The 25,907-nt window shown below is 38.6% G+C and overlaps 1 protein-coding gene across 10 annotated transcripts in view; it reads left to right on the top strand.

Moving 5' to 3' along the window:
* The window catches only part of PICALM (phosphatidylinositol binding clathrin assembly protein), a 65,842-nt gene extending 41,558 nt beyond the window's left edge, over positions 1 to 24,284 (top strand). Inside the window, exons 13-23 of one of the 10 annotated variants that reach the window (XR_005628545.1) lie at positions 2,872 to 3,021; positions 4,797 to 4,877; positions 7,440 to 7,547; positions 8,411 to 8,542; positions 8,632 to 8,662; positions 9,468 to 9,567; positions 11,323 to 11,346; positions 13,344 to 13,403; positions 15,717 to 15,821; positions 18,821 to 18,950; positions 21,293 to 21,547. Coding sequence is in view for 9 of the 10 variants with exons in the window: in XM_039718263.1 (XP_039574197.1) it covers positions 2,872 to 3,021; positions 4,797 to 4,877; positions 7,440 to 7,547; positions 8,411 to 8,542; positions 8,632 to 8,662; positions 9,468 to 9,567; positions 11,323 to 11,346; positions 13,344 to 13,403; positions 15,717 to 15,821; positions 21,807 to 21,899 (884 nt within the window). In the remaining variant the exon portion in view is untranslated. Of the gene's footprint in view, positions 1 to 2,871; positions 3,022 to 4,796; positions 4,878 to 7,439; positions 7,548 to 8,410; positions 8,543 to 8,631; positions 8,663 to 9,467; positions 9,568 to 11,322; positions 11,347 to 13,343; positions 13,404 to 15,716; positions 15,822 to 18,820; positions 19,456 to 21,292; positions 21,548 to 21,806; positions 21,910 to 22,836 lie in introns of those variants that run through there. The other 9 variants (XM_039718263.1, XM_039718269.1, XM_039718264.1 and 6 more) reach the window with 9 other exon arrangements.
* Positions 24,285 to 25,907: the final 1,623 nt, after the last annotated feature.

Genomic DNA, 25,907 nt, shown 5'->3' with positions numbered 1-25,907 from the left:
GGAAATCTGAGCAGTTAACTGACTTGTCTGAAGTCATACGGCAAGTCAGTGGCAGAGCCAAGAATGGAACCTGAGCTATTTCCAGTCCTGTGCTCTAACCACTGCACAGCATCCCTCCCTTAGGTAATTTTCTGACATGCTGATGTTTGTATTTGGTGTATCTGGTGGCTTTGAGAAGAGTATCAGATCAGCTGAAATCAGTTACTGTTAAAAATTTTATGCAGAAGCTCTTAGGTGTGTAATAAAACAATAAATTGTTACAGAAGCATTATATTTGGGTCATTGCCTTTAGTTTTGTGCTTCCAAAAATGTAAAAACTAAAAAGGTTAAACTCCTGGGCAGTGGATTCTCTGATTGTATATTTTCACTTTACCTATTTCAGACTGTAAAAGATACCATTGAAAATCCCTTGTCACTGTTTTTTTCAGACAAAATACTTCTAATTGGATTACTTAAAGGTAGAAATTTGCAAATTTCAAACTACTCTTTTAAATGCACTTAAATTATTAATGCCTAATGAGAGCATGCAGGTGCAAAATGATTCCATAGACACAAACAGATGCCATTTGTATTCAAGGATAAAATTGGGCTTTAAAAACATTGAGGTGTTGCTTCCAGAATTGACAGCAATTTTTAATACTTGAATATAAATGGGTTTAAATGTAAATTAGGGTTTAAAACCCAATTAATTTTTGGTTTCTTTTGTTACTAACATTTGCAAGTTCTGAGACTTGGACGAGATTGGACATGCTGGCTAGAGTTAGAATCGGGTAGACAAGCAAAGAATCTGAGAAAGGGTTAAATTTCTGAGCAAATCTTGATAATCTGAAGTTGGATTATCTTGTCTAACTAGTCAAAACACAGGAAGTTCCATATACAACCTTGGGAATTGGGAAGAGAAAGTAGTTTTTGGTTGTTTTCTGGATGAGTGCATGTGTAAAATAATTTTAGTCGATGGTAGTTTCAGACAAATACAGTTAAAAACTTGTGCTTCTTAATTTCTTCCATATTGTTCTGTCTGTACTATTTGTTTGGGTTCTTTGGAGACCATTACAGCTATTTCTGGTATATTTCCCAGCTATCAATCTATACCTAAACTTCAGAAGCAAAACAGGTATCAGTGTGGAAATGAACATTTTGACCCATCTGTTTGAATTTTTTCCACTTATGTAATATATATAAAGAGAACCAATAAAATAAGTAGAACATGAAGCAGCAACAGAAAGAGCAAGGAAGAACTGATGAACAGATAATCTGCCCCATTTTTATTGACAGATTTGTTTCTTCTACATTTTTAAAAATGGCATTCAAAGCAGAAAGCAGTTTTAAGGAGTAGCTGAAACAAGGACTTAGCTTCAGGCAACTGGCTGATTGGCATGTCCAGTATAGAAAACATCATAAGGCAATATGTAATTTTGTATTTGTGTCATATATTACAAATATTATATCAGCTTATTCTGCTTATCTTTTGTTCAGTGTTGGACACTGTCATTTTGCTGACTGAATGATTTAGGAAAAGGTCTTTTAGGTATTTCACTTGTTCTTGCAACATAGCCAAGCAATTTGGGGAAAAGTCAGGTCTTACCTAACAACATATCTTGAGCTTGCAGCAAATCAAAGCATGCTTTAAGGCTGCAAAGAGTAATGTAGTTATTTTGTTTCCATTAGGACTTTTGTGCAGCTGAGCACATTATGAAGCTGTGTGGGACTTTACAGCTAAGAATCAGGAGGTCAGATTCAGGCAGAGAAAATAATTTACACTTCAAAACTGCTTCATGCAGCACGATGGTATTTACAAGAGTTATGGATAAATGCATAAACTGGCCAGGTTTAAAAAAAAAAGGGCCAAGAACTGAAGTATTTAACACATCTTTCCTATAATTGTTATTCAGAAATTTCTCTGTAGTGGCACTGTCTAGAAGATCAAGCTGCAGTTCTAGGCACAATAATGAGTAGGACTAGATACAGCCCTTGCTGATTCTACCTAGTGAGTTCTTAAATTTTCCATCAAGGTTTCACAGGCTCTGAAACTAGACAGCTAAACCACAGCTCCTTCAGTGAACAAGTGTTATAGCTGCCTTCTCTATCCTGTTTATCTGTTGGATTCTGATTTACAGGAATACTTTAGCTTGGCAACTGCATCCATTCTCAGGAAACCTTGAAACTATGTGCCTTGGGAAGTCACTTGGATATATCCATGTTTCCTTCATTCCAGTACAGTCTGACAGGTTTTTAGTAAGGAACATATTCCTCGTTACGGCTTAGTGTCTGTTGTCTGTAAAAGCAGAGCAGTCCTTTGCTTGCTTGCAGGTAACAGCATACCCACAACAAGCTGCTGTTCCTGATGCCCCAGGTACCAAGGAAAGTGCTTATGTCCTGTATGTTACCTTTGTATAATCATAGCTCTTGAAAATTTTGTGATGCTCAGTAACAGAAAAATCCATAAATACAGTCTGGAGAAAGAGAAATTCAGATCAGTTTGTTTTGTTAAGGTTTGTAAAGTTGTCTTGGGGATTTTATTGCATGGAATCCTCGTGTAGCACCTTGGGCTCTGTAGAGCTGACAGGCATCCCCTGCTCCAGAGATTTTGTTGCAAATGTCAGAACATGAGTGTGAGAAACAAAAAGTGATTGTGTTTGAAGAGGAATAACGTAGTTAGTTTCAGTCTAAAACACACTCAAGAAGAAGCATAGTTTAGAAGGTGGTGTTAATAATTTAAAAATTAAAAAAGAAGAAATTAGTAGCTAGTATCTGCAGTCCTGGACAACTTGAAAGTGAGATAAATAGCTAGGTCATCCCAAACTTAGATGTCAGGAGAAAACTAAATCTGTCTCCTTTTTCTTCTTTCTCTTGCTTTCTGGAATTGAACAGATCCTTTTTCTGCTACTGTTGATAGTGTTGATGATGCCATTCCAAACCTAAATCCTTTCCTTACAAAAACTAACGATGCTGCTCATCTGTCTGTGTCTTCTGATGTATCTACTTTCACCAGTAGGACACCCACACATGAAATATTTGTTGGTAAAGTACCATTTTAAACTAATTTCCTATTTCCTAAAAATTTAACATTATTTTAGTTTCTAAAATATATTTTTGCAGCCTTTCAGAAAATAAAAGCTGGCCATTTGGGGCTGATTTTGTGCTATGTTAGGATTTGATTTAGTAGCTCTACAATAAAAATGGTGTTAAAATCCTTTCTTGGCTGCCTAGATGGGATTCTAACCTGATGTAAAGAAACAGTTATAGTTAGAGCAGTTGCTTGAGTGCAGTTTTACATTCTCTTGTACTTGGGAATTTTAAGGTAAAATGCTGCATATGCCTGAGAAAGAAAATGCTGTTACTTTCTTCCTCAGGTTGAAATGCTCTTTTTAAACAAAGGAGTCTAATCTGATTTTTTTTTTATAGTTGAAGTTTTTGCCCCAGTCATGTAGTCATTAACAAAGCTATTAAAGTCGTGCACATATTGATGCATAATCTACTGTTTACCTATGGGGCCATAAACTAATAACTCGTCTGTTAAAAGCTGTTCACATCTTACTTTGGAGATGGTTCAGCATGGATATCTCACTAGAAATACTTTCAACATTTGTGTTGATACAGCTCTAGAGTAATTTAATTACTTTTCCATATGAAGATTTAGTTTGTTTTCATAGATGAAAAATCACTTAATTACATGTCAGTTTGTTAAACAAAGCAAGTTTAAAGACAGTTGTACAGCAGCTGGTTGAACCTCACTAGAATTGGTCAAAGAAAAATATAGACTGTTAGAACAAAGAGGGGTTTTTGATACCTCTGCTACTTGTTCACAGAGGTAAAAAAGGGATTATCTCTCTAAAGATATTCATACTACCTATACTTTGTCAACTTAACTAAGTAGTTTCCTAGCTTGTCTGTCTTTTTTGGAAAGACAAAACAGGAAAGATAAATATATCTTTAAATATATATAAAATACTTTTAGTTGGTACTGCTGTGTGATAATCTGTCTTTTCCATGCTTCAATGAAATTGTTACGGGTCATGTAAATATAGAATGATTATTTGAAATAGAGCTTTTTTTTTTTTTAATAGGATGATTATTTAGTCAGGTTTGTTTTCTCTGTCAAGCTCATTCTCCAGTCACATGAAAAGTTGCAGCAATGCAGAGCTATGAACAAGGACCCTGGTGGGTTTTTGTGGTGCTTGCTGGTCTTTGCAGTATTTATCACAAGACAGCTCTGAAGTCACTGGAAATGAATGGCATTGATATTACATTCTCTTCCAGTGTCTCATGCTCTCAGGATGTATCTAGAACCAGAGGGTGGCCTCCTGACATATTCATGCGGAACATGTAGATGCAGTTTTAGCACGATCAAGGTGCTACAGTGATGTGAATGTGGATTTAAAATAACTCTTTCTGGTTCTTTAGATCGTTACAATCCATTTACTCAACTAAATCCCTTTGTGGCAAGCAAATATGAATATACTTCAGGTATATGAAAAATGCCTTGAAACTTTTACACTCATTTCCTCTGAGGGTGTAAAACATGGCATTTGATTGGAAAAAAAAGATCCTAATATAGCTGTTCCTTTGAAACTGTGCTTTCCCCTTTTGTGTTAGAGATTGTGTAAACTTGTTTCTTACTGTCTGTCTGATGTGTATTGATTTCATTCCATTGGTTCTATGTTATTAGACTGTATGTGGATTTATAGACTGATGTGAAATTAAAATTCTGAATAGCATTGTATCTTGGTTCTCTTTCTGTAACACTCCCTCTTCTCCTTTCCTGGCTTTCTCTCTCGCGTGATACTCCTTATCAGATTCTTTTTGTGGTCCTCAAGCTTATCCTAACGCTTCTCATTTCCGCAATGAGCCTTCTTCTGTAGCTGGTCTATTTGGAGGTAGGTAATGGGATGATACAGCCTTACCACACACACAGAAGTTTGAATGTGTTGTGTGCCTAGAACTAGTAGGCATGTTGCTGACTACAGAAGTGCCTTGTTTTAGTGGCTCTAGCTATAATTCCTGTGCTTGTGCCAGGTGTGTGGTCACGAATGGAATGAATTTTTTCAGTTTCTGCCAAACTAAGGCTTATTTAGTCTAAACATGAAATGAGTATCTCCCCATTTCAGGATCTCTCATAGTTTACTTGTTGCTACATACCACACAAAAGACATGCATGTTTATAAGTAGCTTCTCATCTTGCTCTACCTCGTTGTTTTTAAGATAAAGGGATTGGGATGTTCGTGCTGCTTATGGCAATTTTGTTGATATATTACTCTTAAACAGTGCACTAAACTGCTGTTAAGCTTTGCAACAGAACAGGACAAAGAGGTCTCTGCTGCACTGAAGTACTGGCTAATCATTTGTGCAGCTGTGTCATGTCTGTGTAATAACCCCATGCTGGTGCTGATTCTGGAACACCTTCCTGATAGTTGCTAGAGAGACTGTGGGCTGTGACAGGTTATAATCTGTCCAAACCAGGCTGAGCAGGGTGTGTAAACATTGCTGCAGTGCAAGGTTTAGGAATACCTTCAGTAAATGGTTTGTGGAAGGCTTAGTTCTTAAAAGCCCCATAAAGTCGCATTTTGGTTTAGTATCTTTGCATAAAAAACAGTGAGCATCATTTAAAAAAAGGTTAAATGATAAAAATCACTGTTCCCTTTGTTCCATATTAAAAAAGCAGGGTTATTTGTTTCTGTTAAGTCTTGATGCTCAAAGAAGCTCCATTAAAAATACTGACCTTTGCACCTTTCAAAATATCCTTGTTAAACAAACCGCCCTGAGCTGGTGGTTGATATCAAGACTAGGATTTGCTCTTTCTCAGGGGCTGATTCAAAGGACTCCTGTATATTGTTTTGTCTTGGAGATGGTCTCACCTTCTTAGTTTCATAAAATTTGAAACTTCAAAAATGTGAGAGTAGGAAACTCAGCACATTTTGGTTGGGGCTGATTGCTGAAGCAAAATATGAGCTATTGTACATCAGGTTTTCTATTGGTACAGGCACGGTTTTAAGAGTTGCAGGACATCCCATCAAAGGAATTCCTATCTGAAGTTCAGAGTCTCTGAAATGGCTTGTTACAACTTGATGGCATACATGTCATAAAGATACTCATTTTGGTTTGTTGATTATTTACGCTCTCTTTTCCCACATTTCTGCTTCCCACGTTTTGCTGTATACATCTTACTTTGATTTATTTATAATGAAAATTACATTGCCTAAATTTTAGCGATGGAGTTAGGAGACTTTTGTTCCTTTAAGACAAAAAGAAACAGGTAATCCAAATTTGCTTTTTTTTTTCTGAAGCTTATGTTCAACAATAACATCCTGTAGTTACTAATTTTTTCAGGTGAAATCTGACTGATTTCAGAAAAATAATAAGATTGAAATGAGGTGCTGTCTCAGGAAGCAAAATGAAATCCAAGAAGTATTCTTTATCAGTTATTTTTACCCATTGCAGTGTTTTACTGCTGAAGTAGTTGTGAGCCTTTCATTTCCATGTCATCATACTTTTTGTTAGAAACCAGAAGAGCTAATTTTCAAGGTGGTGTTGCAGGGTTTTTTTTAGTGCTTTTTATATAAAGCAATGATTACTTCTGTTATTGCCTGAATACCAAGGTGTTGCACATACACGTGCTTGTGTGATCATATATAACATTAAAAATACTACAAACAAATGGCTATTACCTTCTTTAGTACTGAATTATTGACTTAATGCTGCTGAACATCATATGCAATGCTTCATGCTGCAGTAAATTTTCAGTGTTGAAAAATAACTGTGTATTTGAAGAACACTACAGACACATGGAAGACAAGTGAAGTAAGTTTGGACAGCACTAGGAGCTGAAATGTGGCTGTGCTTCCCCATATCTTGCCATAATTTCTAGAAATTTGACTGAAAAACATGGTCTACTGCAAAATGTGTGTCCACATTTTGTATTTATATTTTTTAATTATTTGTATTAAGTGTGTCTAATCAAAGGCATTAATATTTCAGGCACCTTGGGATGATTTGGATCTTACTCCAGTTGTATCTAACAGAATTGCTGGATTAGTATCAACCACAGAGGAATAATCTTCAGTCAAATAATCTTGAAACGGATTCCACACTAGCCAGCTTCTTTTCCTGAAGAAGCCTGGTGACATTTTCCTCAGTAATTTTATTGGAAACATATGATAAAAGAATAAGGAAGGTGTCCAGAGATTAAGTAATTGCAGGGGGACTGTCTTTTATGGCCTGTCTGTTCAGTTTTTTAGACAAAATCTTTCTTTGGAGGAGTAACTTTGAATAAAGACCAAATAAACTGCTCAGTGTCAGGGTGTAATCTGGACTTCAGAGGTATTCCTGCAGTTGAGACCTTTCTGCAGTGCTGAAATATTTATTTGGCTTGTCTTGCATAAAGGTGGATTTATGGGAAATGCTGTATAAAAACATACAATTTCTTTTTTTTTTCCCCACAGGGTTCACTCCATCTCCTGTTGCTCAGCCACAGCCATCAGCTGGCCTTAATGTTGACTTTGAGTCTGTGTTTGGAAACAAATCTTCTAATGTTGTCCCAGATTCTGGTGGTAAGACACTTGCTAAAATAAATAACATATGTCCTTTCCTTTAATTTATTTTATTCTTGAGGTATAAATCTCTTAATATGTATTTACTTACACTACTGAGACAGAGTTTCAGATGAAGAAAAGAAAGCTGATTTTGAAAGGTCAATAACGGCATGAATCAAATAATTTTTCTTTACAGACTATTTCTACACTGCTGAAATGTTTACACTGATTTCCCTCACTTAAGTATTTTGTACATTAAAATTTCACACAGTGAACAGCCTTCATTTTTATATGCTCTGAGCTGAGATTAAGTTTGTAGAGTGTGCTTGGAAGAGGTAAAATATTATCTTCATTTTATGTATCTGCAACATGGATTTTGGCACTCCTTTGCCTCCTCTTTTGATATTAAGATTGCTTCAGAAAATGATCAGTCAATACAGTTAATTTGGATTGAAGTCATAGTGCTTTTTCTGTTCTTTTGAGCATGTGGAAAGTAGATATTTTTCTGATCTTTTGCATTGTACTCTTGACATCAGATTTCTTTTTTCCCAAGCCATTGATTTGCTAAAAGCAAATAGATTTTTTGTAAGATTGAAATGCTTTACATATTTTTCTTTGTTTTACATTTTGACTCCTTTACAGTCACTATGAATCCATTCCATGTAAAGTTGTCCCATAGGTTAAACCACTGAAATAAAATCTTATTTCCATAGTAAAGATCTTTTTTATCAAAAAGCATAATTTTTGTCCTTCCTGTGTCGGGTAGCATCACCAGGTTAAATTTTGTATTTTAGCCATTGTATTCACTTTGCTGTCTAATTGAATGTCATGACATTTGTGGGAGGCTTGTGTTTCAAATCACTTACATTTCTCATTCAAAGGCTTTGATGAACTAGGTGGTCTCCTAAAACCAACAGTGGCCTCTCAAAACCAGAGTCTTCCAGTTGCCAAAGTACCGCCTAATAAATTAGTGTCAGATGATCTGGATTCATCTTTAGCCAATCTTGTAGGCAGTAAGTATGGAACCCCTAACATGTAAATACTTACTGATTTCTTTTAAACAAACAGAATTTCAGTAGTCTCTTTTTCTCCCTTATGACAGATTTGGGCATTGGAAATGGAACTACTAAAAAGTGAGTATGTTCAATCAGAAGTTGAGCATTTGGAGTTTCATGGAGTAAATTTTCATGAATGTACATATTGAAACCTGTGCATACCAACATATAATGTTAGCCTTCAGAGCACATGTGGGATTGTAGAAGGTGTAATGAATTGTTGAGAGCTGTTGCAAGGTGACTGTAGACTGAGTGGCAGTGACAGTAGCAGGCAAGGCATCCTGTCTCTGATTCCTTTCAGACTTTTAGGTATATTAAAAAGTAGTTCATCAAAATGTTTATTTGTAGTTGTTGCTCGTAGTCATAACACGCCTTAAATACTTGGTGTGACCTGAGTGTGAGCACAGTGGTCTTAAAGATTGTGAAACTGCAACCTGGGTCTTGAGGCTGACCTTAGACAAGTGAATTCTGTAGCAGGGTGTGTGTATTTGAGGGTAGTGAACATCTGCTCTAGCAGCAAAGTGGAGAAATGGAATTGGCAAATTTCAAGTTTATTGGGACCATCTGTGCCAACTCTGAAATCATTCAGAAAGCTAATAATATGCTGTCTTGAAATCTAACTCAAATGTCTTGACCTGAGTCAGATACACTAACTTACCTATTCTGGGCAACTTGACTGAGATACTGAGGGGGCTCATGCTGAACATTTTTCTTACTTTTCTGAGCTAAAACATGTTGTCATTAAATTTTTTATCAACCCCTTTGCTAAATGAGCTTCATTAATAAAAGAAGCCTCATTTCCAAGCAGAAATGGTGTTTACCTGAGAAAGCTTTATAAAAAAGTCCAATTTTTCTAACAATTTTTTTAAAAATTTATTTGAAGTGATGTAAACTGGACTCAGCCAGGTGAAAAGAAACTAACAGGTGGTTCCAACTGGCAACCCAAGATTGCACCTACAACTGCGTGGAATGCTCCGACGTTGGTAAGCAAATGCTCATTTTAAAATAGTGAGTTCTCTGCAATTTAGATCTGTAGGGTGAGGTATGAATTTGAAAACGGATGAATTTGAAAATGGTCTGTAGTAAAAGGGTAGTAGAAAATTGAAGTGGTCAGTTGGAGCTGTGTACTACTGGGATTTGTTTTTCTTGGCAGTGTGATTCTAGTAAATAATTTGTGATGTGACATGTAGGTTTAGCACAAACTTCAGTAGTGTTTGAGCAGCCTCTCTCTTGGGAGGTAGGGCTCTCTGGGTTTCACTCAATGGATTTTCAAGTGCATGTGGAGACAGGACAAGGGGCAATGGCTGCGAACTGACAGGACAGGTTTAGATTAGAGACTAGGAAGAAATTCTTTACTGTGAAGGTGCTGAGGCACTGGCACCGATTTCCCAGAGAATCTGTGAATGCCCCAATCCCTGGAAGTGTTCAAGGCCAGGCTGGATGGGGCTTTGAGCAGCTTGGTCTAGTGGAAGGTGTCCCTGCCCACAGCAGGGGGGGTTCAAACTAGGTCATCATCAATGTACTTTCCAACCCAAACCATTCTGTGAGTTTATGACATAAAACTCTGAATTCCAAGGAGTGAGGAGGCATTTGGCAGTCTAGAAAAGTGTAAGGGTGAAAGTGTCCTTCGGGTGCACTTAAGGTCACGCATCATTACGTTGTAACTTGGCCTGCTCCGGGGGTGGGAGCTGGCCCCATGATACTTGCAGAAGTGTCTGTGGCTACAGCTTTCCTCATGTCCATAACTACAGCCTTCCTGCCCTGGTGTGTGCACTTGCTTTTAATCCATGTCAGTTTTGATGAACAAATTCATGTCTATTTTAACAGGTAGTATTGGCAAGGATTTTGGGGTAGCAGTGTAGGGGGAGGGCTTTTAATTACATGTTAAGGCTTTACAGAAGTAGTTTTCACAATGTTCACAGAACATTTTTGCATGTGAATCCTACTCACCCTTTCACCAATGACCTGGAGAGCTGTACATGGACAGAGCAGGTAACAAACTGCCCCCAAAGATTTATTGCATCTGACTCTTGTCTGGGGGAGGTTGAATCTGCAGTGCAGTAATGCAGCATTGTGGATTTGGAAAGATAGAACTTGTCTCCCTGGATCTGCTACCTCTTCCCTACTAGGTGTCCTGTCAACTCACTACATTTATTTAGGGAGAAATATGTTTGTGGCTCTTACTGCAGGATGTGTAGATATTGAAGAAATTGTAACTACTTACCTGCATTAATTACTGGTGGTTTGAGTTTACCTGTGTGCTTGAATCTGTTTAATAACTCATGTCTTATATCTACATCTTGTGATGATAAGTCATTACATTTAACAGCTTTTATTATTGAGAGATACTGTTGAGACACTTCCTGTGAAACTGTTCTATAACATAAAAAACTTGAAAAAGAAATAATGTGGGGGGGGGGGAAAGCTTTGTTTTCCTCTGGTGGTCCATTTATTGTGGAGTTGCTGCTGCTTGCTAAATAAATATGCTTTTGAAAATTTTCGGTGAAAAAGGCATATACCAAATAAATGGACTATGCAAACCCATGTGAAACCTAATACCAGCGACAGCATCACAGGTGTGTTGTCTCAGTGAATGACTTGAATTACAAGAATGTGTTAGAGTAAACATTTAATGTATTTGTGAACTAAAATGCTATCTGTGTATATTCTGTTGTGTAAGTATTTGCTTCTAATCCAGTGTTATTGCATTATGTAATTGTTCTCCCTGGGAAATACAGAATGGCATGCATTTTCCACAATACGTAAGTGAAACAACCCACAGCCTTTTTGCAATCGACTGGCATGCTGATATTAACCACTGCTGTTGCAGAATCTCATAACCTCCTCGCTATTTACACATTTCTCATTTGAAAATCTTTGGTGTGCCAAAAATTGAGCTGTTCTTAGCATACACAAATTTCATAGGTGGTGTGCAGGCTCTTGAATCGAATGATGGCATGGGAAATACCAAGATTATTTTTCCTTGCTTTAAACTGTACCATCTGCTGCCAGAGAGCTGGGGTGTGTGTCTGTGCTGCCTTTAATGCATTTGGTGAATTCTGAATGAAGATAAAAATATTGTGTTTGAATAATTGCATGAAACCTCACAGGCTTCTGTTATATGTGGCACTTGATCCACATTAATGGTAGATCTTGATTTTCATTTTTTTTTTAAGTGGGGAGAGACCAATATGTCATGAATGCTCATATGAAAAAATAAAATTAATGCAGATAGTTTACAGAGGGCAAGAAATAACCTGTGCTTGCTGTCTGAGGAATGCAGGCTTTCATTTCAAAGGACTTTTTTCTTTATGTCTACAGTAATATTGGTCTTTCCCTGTACTCTGTTTTTATTCCAGGGTAACTCTCTAACTAAAGGGTGGTAGGTCCATATTTGAGCACTCAACAATAAGTTTATTCAGCATGTTTGTGTAGATGTGTGTACACAAGCAAAACAAAAAGAAAAGTTGTCATTTTTGAGACAGCTTTGCCCGCTGTGTGAAATATGTGGCAAATACGCTGTCCAGATGATTTTCTATCTGTTCTCATGGCAATTTAAATGCCATTTGCACTGGCTCTACTATATAGGAAAAAGCAGCTGATACTTTAGAACTGAATTCAGAAGCAGCTTTCCTGATGCCATATTCCTGATGAAGCAATTTATCTGCTTTAATTAATCCAGTATGATTAATGATTTATGATTTGCCTCTTTTCTGTAGCAGTAATGCCTGTGTACCAAGAAATGCTTATGGTGTTTGTCTTGAATAGAAATCCCTACAGAAAAACATGAAAATTACTGGTTTTGTTTTTTCTAAAAGGGTAGACTAACAGGAGGTGGAGTGAATAGATAGCAAGCTATCTAAATATCTGTAAGCACCAGTTTAGTCTGGAAAAAAAAAATCCAACTTTTTTGTCCTTATAATAGTTAAGGCCATTTTAGAAAGTGGATAATAAACTGTAGACTAAAGAATATGGCTAAGAGATGAAGAACTGTCTTTATTTAAATTTCTAAGAGTTATCAGCTGTTTTTCTACATATATATTGCCAAACTGTTTTCAAAGCAGAAGCTTGCCCCAGTTTTGACAGCAGTTGTGCTGTACCTTCATAAAAGTGCAGTAAGCACATCAGGGTAACATATATGTATCTGCAAATTACTAAGAGGACTTTTAGCATGTTCAAATGCAGTGAATGGAGTGAGGGAGGGAGAGGGAGTGCAAACTGGCTATTCCTGTGAGAGTAATTTATATCAAAGCCTGCTAGGGGAATCCCCATCATATTTTCATCCCGGCTAAAGAGAATTCCTGTGTCAGCAGAAGCAATGGTAATTTGGTCTTTCAAACTCTCTCAAGACTTCTTGTGTACCATTACTTTTGATACTGAAATATAAGTGTATACTACATGGGATTTAAAAAGTGCTTCTGCTTCATAAATATTTTCTCTCAAACTTCTCTGAGTCTTGTACTGTGTTCTCTAAACAGGATGTTGAGAGAGTGGAATGTACAGTTTAGTTCAAACAGCCAGAATCCTAACATGATAAAAGCAAATACACTCTTATAGATTTGCCAAGATGGCCCATAAACTTTAGCTTAGGTATTGTACTACATCTGAAATAATTAGCATACACTCTTAACACCAGACTGCAAATCCAATTTATTCTCTGCTATGTTCATAATAAGCTGAGTGCTGCAGTTGATCCTTAGAAAGCAATGTCTTAGAGTATGCAGCTGATCTCTCAGTTCACCACTGTTTCTCACACCAGGCACCCCCTGTAATGGCCTATCCTGCTACAACGCCAACAGGAATGATGGGCTACGTGATGGTGAGTGGAATTCCTACAACTCCAACCAGGCACATGCTGTATATTGTTTCATTGCTTATAGTTTGGTAGCTCTTGTTTTCCTGAACTATTCTACTGAAGACTGAATTTCAACTCCCATTCATTTTTTCCTCACCAAATTATTAACTTCTTTTCTGAACCACTTACATGCTGTTCGTCTGAAATTAAGTCTGCCCTTTCTTACTTCACTTGTTTTATTCATAAACTTCTTAAAATGGAACTAGATCATTTTTAGATTAAGGTCCCTTCCAACCCAAATCATTCTGTGATTCTATAAAAATTAACACAGTGTCTATTCTTGGTGGTCCTTATTGGCATGGAAGTAAGTTTATTATAGAAGTTTATCATGTCAATATAAATATCTGCTTTCAGAAGAGAAATGTTTTCTTGGTGAGGTGGAGCCTTCCTTAAATACTTTCTGCTGAGGTTTGGGAGCAAGCGTCTGTGTTGATTAATGCTACAAAAGTGCAAGTTTGTGACACTGCAATATGGTGTGGTTTTGGTTGAGAGTTGGATCTGTTAGTGACACACCAGTGTCTCAAGGCTTTTCATATAAACCTGACCTCCCTGCTTTTTGCTTTAAAAATTTTTGTTCTTACCTTAAATTTTAACATATTTCTGAAATTATACGCCTTAGCTCTTTTTAGTATGATTTTGATGCAGCACAGCTTTTCTGGGTGAATAAAAGGCAAGAAAACTTCCTTCAAGCAGTTATTCTATTAAATGCCTCACAGATTAAAGGAAAAAAAAAACTAAATATTTCATCATGTAACCAAATTAGTTTAATGATTATAGCTTATATACACTCAGTAAGTGAATTGCAGAAGTGGCCAACGACTTTTTTGAGGGCCTCTTGGGAGAGTATCATAAATTATCATATTCCCCATTACCCATCCATGAACTTCCATATTCTTGGTCAAAGCTGTTATGCTTAAACTAACATTAGTATGGATTCAAACTTGATCTACACAACTTTGCTCTTATGGTACCAGCAGCATTTTCATAGTTCTTTTGAGTCAGCAGTAGGGGAAGGTAACATGTACTGTACCAGAAGTAATCTTGCTTGTTATGTTACATTGTTGTGCTGTGTTTGATTGTGGGGTTTAAATGCCAATGTGAAGTGGAAACTGGAATTAAGGAGACATAACTCTATTACCCTGAGTTGCTGCTGCTTGTTCAAACACGTCCAGTATGTGAGCAGGTGGGTGAGGTGGGCCATTACAGAATGACCAGTGGGCTCCATAGCACATCCTGAAATCTGCCCTGGCTCATTCAGACTTTACTGAGGACATTTACCATCAGGAGTCTCTGAAATGTTGACTCAATTTACAACCCTTGCTGTTAAACATTTTAGTTTTTCATAAAAGCAGTAGTGGGGACCACAGTCCTGAGGATGGTCCTGCCTAAGTGCAGGCTTTTCCCTCATGTTTCCATCTGTTGTGAGCTTGCTGGGACAGGCAGCTTGTTTAGCGCTGTAGCGCTGTGCCTGGGCATTGCCTGGCTGCTGCTTCCCATGTCTTGGGCCAGCAGTTGTTCAGTTGTTCTTACATTTTTTTATAGGATGTTTTCATTAGGGGCAGTTTATTGAATGGGTTCACCCTGTGATTGCCCAAACAGCTGGTTGGCATGATAGGAAGAGTACCATCACCACCAGGATTAGCCAGGGAAAAGCTGCTTGGTGTCGGGATTGCTTCAGTAGGACTGCTGCTGGCTGTCAACCCAAGCCTAAGGGGAATGTCAAAAGCAGTGCCAGAGATGGGCATCTGTGTTAAATATAACCTGACTTGTAAGACCATTAATATACATTAAACTTGTAATTTGGCTCAGCTGGAGTGTTGGTAACACTTCGGCTCTGATTGCATAATGACTTAACATTAATTGCATGTACAGCTCTCAGTTTTCAGTTTTGTCCTCAGCTCTGTCAGCACTGCACTGCTGTCTGCACAACTGTGCTTGTACTTTCAGAGGCAGTCAGGGAGTGCCTCAGACCTCAGTGCTGTCAGACCTCGTGTTTGGGAGCAGAAGGACCAGCACAAATGCTTGTCTAACAAGTGTTTCAGTGCTTCAGATCTTCGCAGCAAGAGATTGAATGGGCTCAGTTGTTATTGAGAAAAAATCCTTGGGAAGGCTCTAATGTTCCTTTCTGGTCACCTTTATTTGCAGAATGATCTCACATAGTTGCATATCTCAAATATGACCATGACTTTTCACCCATTTGCCATTTTCCTTTAACTCCTTAAATACTTGAAATGTATTAATGTTGTGTGTGATTTGATGCTGTCTGGGTTTTTTCAGCCATCACAGATGGGAGGCATACCAGTAATGACCCAGCCAACTTTGATATACAGTCAGCCAGTCATGAGACCACCAAACCCCTTTGGCCCTGTACCAGGAGCACAGGTGTGTATATTTAAATTGTTGGTGCTGGGAATGAATTACACGAAGCAGTTTCTTTAGAAGTATATTAAATATGTTAATTTTATGCATAGATATAATTAATATCTCTTATCTGTGTTGGGCAAATTATTGCACAAGTTCATGGAAGGTTGATGGAAGGCTTGCTTCCTATCTGCTTGTATCCATGTTGACAGCAGCAAGTTTGTGTTACCAAACCAAAGAGGGTAGGTCTTTTTCAGGCATTGTTTTTCTGGGAATGTGACAATGACAAAGAATAGCAAAAGCTGATGTCTGTGCCCTGTGCTGAAGATGAGCTTTTTCTTCAAAGTCATATTCCATGCTGCTTTACCCGCAGAGTGTGTTTATGTCGGATTGGCTATTACAGCGTTTTCCTAAGTATATGTATCACTGTTCTTTCCCCTGTTACATTTAAAAGTATAAGATTGTAAAGTACCCATGGTGCAAGGTGTGTGCTTGTATTACAGCATTTTGCAGGGGCCAGACAGGGTATGTGTAGCCTTTTATACCCATGACCGTATTAGATGGGTTTGAAAAAATTGTGGCGTCAAACTTGGTGAAAACTCAGCCCCCCACCCTGTTGTTGGTCCTGACCACCTCAGTGGGAGGCATGTGGCACATCCATCTGGTTTTAACCATGGTAGTCTCCAGTGGGTTTTGTGTTGCTCCATGGTTTTGCAGGAGACTGCATTTGCAGCATAGTGAAGATGTGCAATAGCAATACTGATCTACCTGGCCTTTCCCTGTTAAGTGCTACCTTAGCTGGAGTGTTCCTTAAATCCCCTGGTTACCTGTTTCTTGGGATGTGTTGTGTCCAGATTGATTACCTCACCTACTGGAATGAGTGTGCCAAAGGGCCACTCTGAACTAACTGCATCAATACTGGAGTTAAATACAACACCTGTTATTGATTTGTTTTACAAATGTCTGTCACTGGGAAATTTCTGTCTGAACTCACTTCTATAACCCAATAGGCATCTTAAGAGAGGGTTTTTTTTTACTGTAAGAAAAACATTTTAAAAAGTAGGAGGAAGAGGGGATGGATAACCCTGACCACCTTCATACTATTTTTGGGACATTCTAATATCATTAAGACTTCGTATTTGTGAACTGCAGTTAGAGGCAGAGCCAAGTTTAACTGGCAGACTGAAGCTCCAGGATTAAGTGTGGTTTTACTCATCTATCAGATGTCTCTTTTTCAAAGTTCACTCTGTACATCAGACTTCTATTAGAAAAATGAAATATATTGTGCCTGTGTTTGATCTTACTATAAAGCGCTCTGTTTCTATAGGTGAATGTTTAAAGCATTCATGTGTAACTTCACCTAGGTATAGGTTGGTGTAACTGCAGTGTTTGGGACTAGACTGTAGAGGGAAGAGAATTCGGCATTAAGCTGGAACTAGAAAGAGCCTCAAGCATTTTCCAGTGCCTCAGTCTGATCCTTTTATAAGAAGGGTTCTGCTGTGTGCTCCCAGTGGGCTGTATGCCCATTGTCGTCTTCAAAATACAGCCTTGTGAATAGGGGTTTTTTTTTTTTTAATGTCTTCTTTTAAATGCTTTATCTGAAAGAGATGCTGTTAGATTTCTTTAGCTAGAAATGCAGTTCTCAACTGGCTTTGTCTTAGACTTCTGAGAGCTGCTTTGCACCTTCACTGTCACTTAAGTGATTTGGTATTTTTCACATGGATTTTATACCATTTATACCATTTTAAATATTGACCAAGTAAAAGGATCCTCAAGGATAGAAGTTTTCTTTACATTAAAAAAAAATTGAAATTATCCTTAAAAAAAACCTGCCTACCTGCCTGATTCAGTTATGAACAGGTAGATGGGTCTGAATAGTTCAGTGAGCCTTTCTGCTTCATTTGACATTGCAGGGCGTGGCCTAGGTTGAATCCCAGCTGGCTGTCAGAACATGAGAAAGAGAAATTAGTCACAAGTGAGGTGTGTGGAGCTATATTTATTCTCTTACCTGACAATGTTTGGCTCCTGTGAGAATTAATTTCATTGAAAACACACCCTTTGAGTCAGCGTTTGCTGTGACCAAGAAGGGTTTTCCCTGAGACACACAGTCTTTGTTGCTGGAAGGTGTCAAGTTTTCAGAAGCCTGATACCAGTAAAGCATCTTAAATGAAACAAGGGCTGCATGTGAGAGCTTCCCCATGCACAGCAGAGTTTATTAATGTATAGCCAGGGAGGGGAATTACCCTTCTCTCACACTGAATTTACTGTATGCTGTCTTGAGGCTCTTCTGAGAGTGTATTTTGTGCTTTAAGTTTAGTTATTGCTCTTGTTATGCCAGAAATAGAAAAAGGAAAGAAACAGAAATGTGTGTTCTTTGGGTCTGTAAAAAAATCTCAAATAATAAATAATGGTTATCTGAGAGGCACACAGCTCAAACTGCCCACAAGGATCACTGTAAACACCATTATTCTAATACTGGTTTTGCCCATGGCATCATTACTTGACAAAAACTAAATTGTTTTTCATACTTAATTTAAAGCACCAGATTATATCTCCTCCAGTCTCCTGATAAATCTTGGGTGTTGTCTACAGTAAAGAAAGCTAAAGGTACTTAAAAGCATGATGACAGACAGGAAGTTGTTGCCAAAAATGTTATTGCCAAGTTGTAGTGAGTTGAGAACACACTGGGAAAATAGGCATCATAATGTTGTGCAGTTTCCATATAAACTAAACTGTTGTTCATAACTTGATACTCTCAAGGATTAGTCTTAATAATTAATTTTTTTCTGTCTCTAGACATACCTGTTTCGCTTCTCTTCCAAGTGTTCTCTTTACATGCTTGCAACCTTTTTCCTAATTGTAGCAGTCAAAAGCAAAGGTAGTTCGGTTTTTAAGGGCACAGTAATTTGAAATAAGGGAGAATGAAACTAGAACAGTCACTTCTTTGGTAATCTGAGTGCAGAAGGCATTAATAATTTTGAAAGGTGTGTAATTTTTCTTTGAAAATATTTATCTTGCAGTATTTCCCATCTGAGAAAGAAAATAAGTTTTCATCATGATACAATGGTGGCCATTACCTGCTGCAACTTATTACATTGTGCTACCCAGGACAGTGAGAATGGTTGGAGTTGTTTGATGACATTGTAGCTGGTGAGTGTGTGTGAGTGTGTCTGAGGAGGGGGCAGGCTGAATCAGTGGTTCAAGCAGGGGGATGGCAGATGTGATACAGTGCAGCAAATGCTGAATGTCCCAGATATGGCTGATGCACAGGGGCTGGAATGTGTCTGCTCGTCACAAGGCCTGAATGTCCCAATGTGCAGCAGCAGGGCTTGGCTGTAAAACCAACAACCATGTTGTGTTGGCCAACAAAGAATGGTACAATTAGGACAAATCCATGTGCCTTCACATGGCACGTGTTGTGGTGTGATTGTCCACAGAAGGACATAGCCTTAGGAGGGGGAAGCAGATGGGTAGTTCAAAATTTAAGATTTAAAATAGAATAAAGAAATCACTCCACCCACTGCCAACATCTATGTAAATTGTAACACACAGCAGCTGTTAACACAGCCAATTCTACAGGGCAAGTAGCAGGAGCAATCACCTGGGTGATGGAGAATAGGTAAATGTTGAAATGAGTAAGTTGGTTTGGTGGATCTGGTTTGTGGTTGGTTTTTGGCTGGGTGTAGGGGGGCGAGGGGTTTGAGGGGTGTTTGAAACTGTAAGAACAGGGTAGGGAGTTCAGGACAGACTTAAGCCAGAAAGTAGACCTGAGAGATGCTTGCTTTGGCACGTTACCCCTAAAATATATGGTAAAACAGTTTGACAGACTTGTTTCATGGGAAAACAGAATGTAGCTAATGGTGGCAGTCAGCCCAATGCTCGCTTATGGACGGGTTCCTAGGTTTTACTGTGGCTCCAGGGAGCTTTGTCTTTGTTGGAGGCAGTGAGAAGTGCCGGCTGATGCTGGAGGTGAGACTAAGCTGTCTGAGCAGTGCAGAGTGGTGTGTTTCACATCACACCAGCGCTGGGCAGCAGGGACACTAAATCCACAGCTCCAATTAGATCAGCTCTGGAGAAACTGATGGCCAGCACTGTTGTTTTAAATGCTTCTCCTTAGAAACTGCTAGGAGTGGTCCTGGTTTTCAGATCTATCTATAAACTGGAGTAATCTGGTGCAATGTAGGAAGCAGTCTAACTATACTTCCCGTGTATTTTTTTTAGGTCTCCTTTTTAATAATGAGAGGAATTTTGTTGAAATGCATATTTACTCTAAGTCTTGTCTGAATTTAATTATGGCATTTAGGTAATAGTCAGGTTTTTTCCTCAGATTTTAACCTGAATGGGTTTTCTGGAATTTCCCCTGTGTGCGGTTATGTGCTGCTGTTGCACTACTGGCCCAAACCTACCAGTCTTCCCAAACCTACCAGTCTTCCACACTGCTTTCAAACTGGGATGTTACTTTGGACTTGATAAGGGCTGGAGATTTGGCAGCTCAGTTTGATAGAAATGTATGTGACCTCAAGGCATTTCACCATGAAGAGGAAGATTGTTTCCTGAAATCAAGTGGCAGCAGGCATTCCTTGCTGAAGTTAGGACTCTGTTGGACCATATCACTAGTCTGCCTGCAGCTTTCCAAAGGAAAGAACCAAGTTTAAGAGGGGAAATTCTGACATCCTGAAACTGCTTCTCAAGCATTTCCCATACTGTCTCATGACTTTTGCATAATTTATTTATGGTAACTGAATATGAGTGCACCATTGGGAGTGGGGTTTCAGGAGGAGATGAAGATTCCAGTGCAGATTAAGTATGTACTGATCCTGAAGGAACTCAGTCTGCTCATATGGTTTCTGAGATAGACATTCATGTGAAAAATTTAAATGTGCAATGGCAATATTTACACTCTGAGCACTTCTGCAAGCAAGTTCCCATAACCAGATTTCCTGTCATGCGTAGGTTGGCAGGTGCCTGGCATTTCCAAAGGAAAAGGTCTTTATGCAATGCTTTTTGCCATGGGCATGGAGTGCAAGTGACTCGATTCTGAACAAACTGTTCCAGTGAGGAACCCAAATTGGAGGATGCTGACTTTGATTTATAACTGCAGAAACATGCATGTTCTAGCAGGGGAAGACAAATAGGATTTAATAAAACACCATGTATAATGGGAAAAGTATTAATACAGAAGGAAAAATAAATCCACAAATAGTAGATACTCCTGCTAGTACAGCCTGCAGATTATTGGTCCTTCCCAGTAGCAGCAGTTAGAATACCAATATTACCCACCTCTAAGTTATGTGCTTTATATGACTGAGTTTGTGGTGTTCTGCTTTAGGTATATGACTGTAGGATGCAGTTTTTATGAGTGTACAGACTATGAGTCACAGTCTTCAGTTCTCACCTAAAATGGCCACAGTAGCAGTTGAAACTTTCATCTTTTTTCCTTTTTTTTTCTTTTTTCTCCTACTCACAGAATATATCTCATGTTCTCCTTCTAGGTCCCAAATTGAGAATTATCTATTCTCTGCTATCCAACCTCTTTTTATATGCATCCTATTTTGACAAGAAAAGATGCTGAGAGCTATTCCTTCTGGAGAAACCATCTGGAAAGCTGCCGTGCTCTGGCCAGACCCCAGCATCATCTCTCCCTGCCAGGCTGTAGTTTTCCCAGTAAAGCAGGGAGAGGACTAACCTGTTTCACAGAAGTCAGGCTGAATGTTTTGTATCTTCCTTTGAAGAAAACTGCTGTGAAAGTGTGTATCTGCTTGTTTGGCAAATGCCACTGGCGTTTCCTTTCTGGAGGGTCGTGGCTAGCTTGTTTCTACATTACACCAACCATTGAAGAGGCTTTGTTTTCCATATGACCAAATACCTTATTTTAATAGTTGACTTCTGCCAAATTTGCCTCTTAACCTCCCCTTGTCCTTTCATTACACGTTTAGCTTTCATATTCTGTCATTCTGAGACCTTGTTTTCTTTTTCTTTCCCTTTCTCTGTCGTCTTTCTTACTAGCTGTCTGCAGCATCCAGCCCTTCCAGTCAGAGTCCTCACAGAGCCTCAGGAAAGGACCCCTTTGCAGAGCTCTCTCTCCAGGATTTCTTGTAGAACAACTTAGGTATTGTCCATTATTCTGGGGAGATGCTGGTGTTTGTGATATGAAACAAAAAAGTTCTAATTCAAGTTTTATTAACATGGCTAGAACTGTTTCTGAAGGACATAAAACCAAATCTTGTTGAGTTGGAAGCACTGTGGAAGTGACTTGGAAACTCTTTGTATTTAACTTCAGCAGATCACAGGCTGATTGAGTGTTTTTGCTTCAGTCCATTGGAAACAGAACCAGCTCATGTGATACTTGCTGCAGTTAGGGAGAAGGAACTGGTGCTACCTGGTATTTACCATCTCATCAGGAAAATGTTCAGAGTTCCCCGTTAGCAGCAGAGCCCTGAGTGCTGCTGGCAGGGTGCTCATGTGCTTCCCTGTGGCTTGACAAGAGTTCCATTCATACAGGTGGAGGTGCTTGTTTCACATGTGCCAGGATCCATTTTGGTACAGAGGTGCAGTGGAGGAGTTGTCTTGTTTTTGACCAGTCAGGGGCAGGTGGGAATTAAATAATAAAATGAGTGAAAACATTAAAAAGAAATTTGAGAATTCATAGTATAAAGAGAGAGTAGGCTTATTGCACACAGCAGCTGCTTTTCTTTGTGCACTTCCTCTGGTTCAACATGAAAAATGACCCTGAGTTCTCTTCATAATGGTGTTGGTCTGTGTTATGCTGCCGCTGGTGACAATATTGCATGGATAACTAGGTGGGTTTTATTTTTAATGCAGAGCTGTTCCAAAGGCTGGTGTCGTTGGAAGAACATCCTGATGGCTTTTGGTTTTTTCCAGGCCCTAATTTTTTAAAAATATTTTATTTCTGTTCAAAACTTCAGATCATGGGGTAGCTTGGGCATCAGAAGAATGGAAATTTTTGAAGAAAAAAGGTTTAGAGTGAAGTCCTACTTCTGTTGCATGTTAACCCCAGGGTTTTTCATCTTTCCAGATTCAGTTTATGTAACTGTGTTAGATGGAAGAGAAAGGAACGTTTCCAAAAAGATGTGCTCAGCAGTAAACTCCCACTTCCAGGAAAAAAATGAACTTCAGTCCCTCAAACACTCCTCTTCCATTAAGTGATGCAGTGAAATGATGAAGAGCAATGAAGGAAGCTGGGATACCTCCATAAGAAGACATCAGTACACAACACAAAGCCAAGAATTGCCATGAATTAAGACCAAGATCTATTTTTGTCCTGGTGACTAACACGTCAATACTCTCAGCTTCTAATAATATCCTTAATTGGTAACGTATGAAGAGAAGCCTTCATTCTGGAAATTGATATCGGTGTTTGGAAATGCTGTCTGGATTGGAGATGTGTTCTTTACCGTAACTCAAAACAAGACTCTGGGCAGGGGAGGGTCGAATCCTAACTCTTAATTCTGCAGTTACCTTTTCAGTCCTCACAAATGTAGGCACAGCAGTAATGGAAATTAACTTTTTTTAAAAATTATATATTCAGTTTGCAGTAGACATTCCTTATGTATTATTGTTTGTATTTATTTATGATTATCAATTTAACATTAATATTGTATCAAAAAAACCTCCTTATGAAAATGAGTATGGATGTATACAGTATGTCTGATTTTTATCCACAAAGAATGAATCTGATTCAGAATGCTTTTCAGCTGACATACAGAGCACTAAATATTTTAAAGGTCTGAATCTAATGAATTCTCAGTATATATGGGAATTAGGGAAGAGCTGTAAAACGCATTAATCCTTATAGTCAATTCTGTGCCTAGGATTTTGCAAGGGAACAGTTAACTGACTAGAAGAAGCACTACATTTTTAATTCAGCATTAGTGCATTGGGAAGGAACTTTATTGCTTTGTGCTTGGCATGTCATTATTTTTACATTTGACATTATAAGGCCTTTCCAAGATGAATGTGAGGAATTGCTTTCATTTTGAAGACTTTCCTTCTTTTCTGTAAAAAAAAAATAATTGAGGTGTTGTATGTTGGGGGGTAAGCCTTTTCATTGGGCTCGTTCATGATCATCTACCTTTTAAAAGTAAAAAAGGGGAAGTAGCTTCCTTACATATGTCTAGTGGGTATTTAGTTCACGAGGAATTAAAGTAGCGCTGTTGATCGGTGCTTTGTGTAAATACACCATAACTTTTGGGTGGAGTGGGGCCTTCAGAAGGATAGTCAATGATACGAAAGCAATTCTGTACATGAATTAAGCATACTTGCTGCATTGTCTCTGCAGATTCTATTTTTGTTTAAAATATTAAAATGTATGTTAGCAAAAATGGGTGGATTTTCAAATAAAATGCAGCTTCCACAGAACTTTTGTTACGGTATGAAAGTCTGAGGTGCTTCTTTTATTTCTGCTGCTTAAAATGTGCACTGATAATTGAGTTGTTTACTTAATAAAATACCAAATGTATTTCATACGTGCATATTGTATTTCAGGAAGTGCAGCACTCTGAACCTGTGGCTGCCGTGATCCGTGCAGCCTCTTGCCTGGGCTGCTTCCCTGGACAGCCACAGTGGACACCTCAGTGACCAGGTGTCTCCTTCTTCCTGACCTAACCTGGTATTTCACCACCTTCTAGTTTTCAAGCAATTGATGGCAATAAACTTGGTACTGTTTATAACTGAGCAAGAAGCATAAATAAGTCCCCAAAAATTGTTATCTTCCCTGATTGTACAGCAGAAGGTAGTGCTGGAAAAGCTGTGAACAGTTTGCTGAGAGCACTTTCTGTAATTAGACACAGGAAGAGTTGATAGCAGTGGAACTTTCCTCCTCACAACGACCTGAGGCTTGTCCTGGAGGCCGGGGTATCATAAACTGAGCAGTACAGGTCAGTAAATTTAAAATTTCTTTCTCAAACCATAAATTTAAAAACCCCTGAACCTATTACAGAGTATGTAATACACACACCCAGATCTGGGGAATTTCATACACATTTACTGAAATGTTGTCTTCCTACCACTGGGGCTTTCAGTGTGCGTCAGTTTGCTTGTGGTCAGAATATAAAAAAGGTGAGTTGTTTGAGTTGGGGACCAGCTGGAAAAATAACATCTGTGACCTGTTATGACCTCGGTAAGTACCAGGGTACAGATTGTTCAGACCTTGTGTGAAGGAAGAAGGTAGACCTTCATCCTCCTCCAGAGCCTGATGAACTGGGTTATGATAAACAGATGCTAACCTTCTTAGGCCTCTGGTGCTCTCTGCAGAGTCTAACTTGAGCCTTTTGGCTGAGGATAGATGTGTTCCTAGATCTCCTTGATCCCTTGGACCCTTTGTGTGGCTGTGGACTTGAGACTGCAAATCATGAAAGCACCAAAGAATTGTGAACACCCAAACCCATGTCTTCTGCAGGGATGCTGAACTGTTACCCTGTACTGCTTGCTCGTTGTTGCTCTGTGTTCCTTGAAACAGCTGCTGTGCAGATTAGGCCTTCTTGCTGAAGGTTTTGCTAAAAACCCTTGCTCTTTGGTTTACTCTTTGGAGACAAACTGCCTTGAGAATTTTCATGAGTAGTATTTTCTCATTTGCTTTGTTTGTAAGTGTTTGCCTTCAGTGTCACCACAATAACACTCAGTTTAGCTTAATTTAAAAAGCACAGCACACAGATGTATTTTATTTTTTCATTACTGGCCCTTTTCCATAATAGGGGGTAGTTAAAACCTGGCTCTCTTCAGAATTGAGCTGAAAGGCTGTTTAATCTACAGGAGCAGACTGTGTAGAGAAGCTGCCTGCCCTTAGCAATCAGAGGACGATGGAGTGCTTTGTTAGAGGGATGTGGTTCCTCTTGAAGCTTTGTGTAGGGAACTGGCATGTCAGAATAACCACAATATTTTTATTTTTTCTAGATCAGAGAATTATATAATGAAAACAACTGGATTTACCTCGAGGCAATTACTTTTGCCAGAACAAGAACGTGAACAGCTCCTGAGTTTTCCAACAGCACAAATGTGGAGTCTTCGTATGAAGACAGATTAAGTTCCTTTGCTGCTTCTCTTCTTTGTTTCAAAGTCACAAACTAAACTGAGCTGGTACCTCAGGAC

The sequence above is a fragment of the Passer montanus genome, unplaced genomic scaffold (assembly GCF_014805655.1).
Source record: "Passer montanus isolate IOZ18808 unplaced genomic scaffold, ASM1480565v1 scaffold4, whole genome shotgun sequence".
In the NCBI taxonomy this organism is placed as follows: domain Eukaryota; kingdom Metazoa; phylum Chordata; class Aves; order Passeriformes; family Passeridae; genus Passer; species Passer montanus.
The sequence above is the reverse complement of the archived record's forward strand: the minus strand, read 5'-3'. Positions and strand labels throughout refer to the sequence as shown.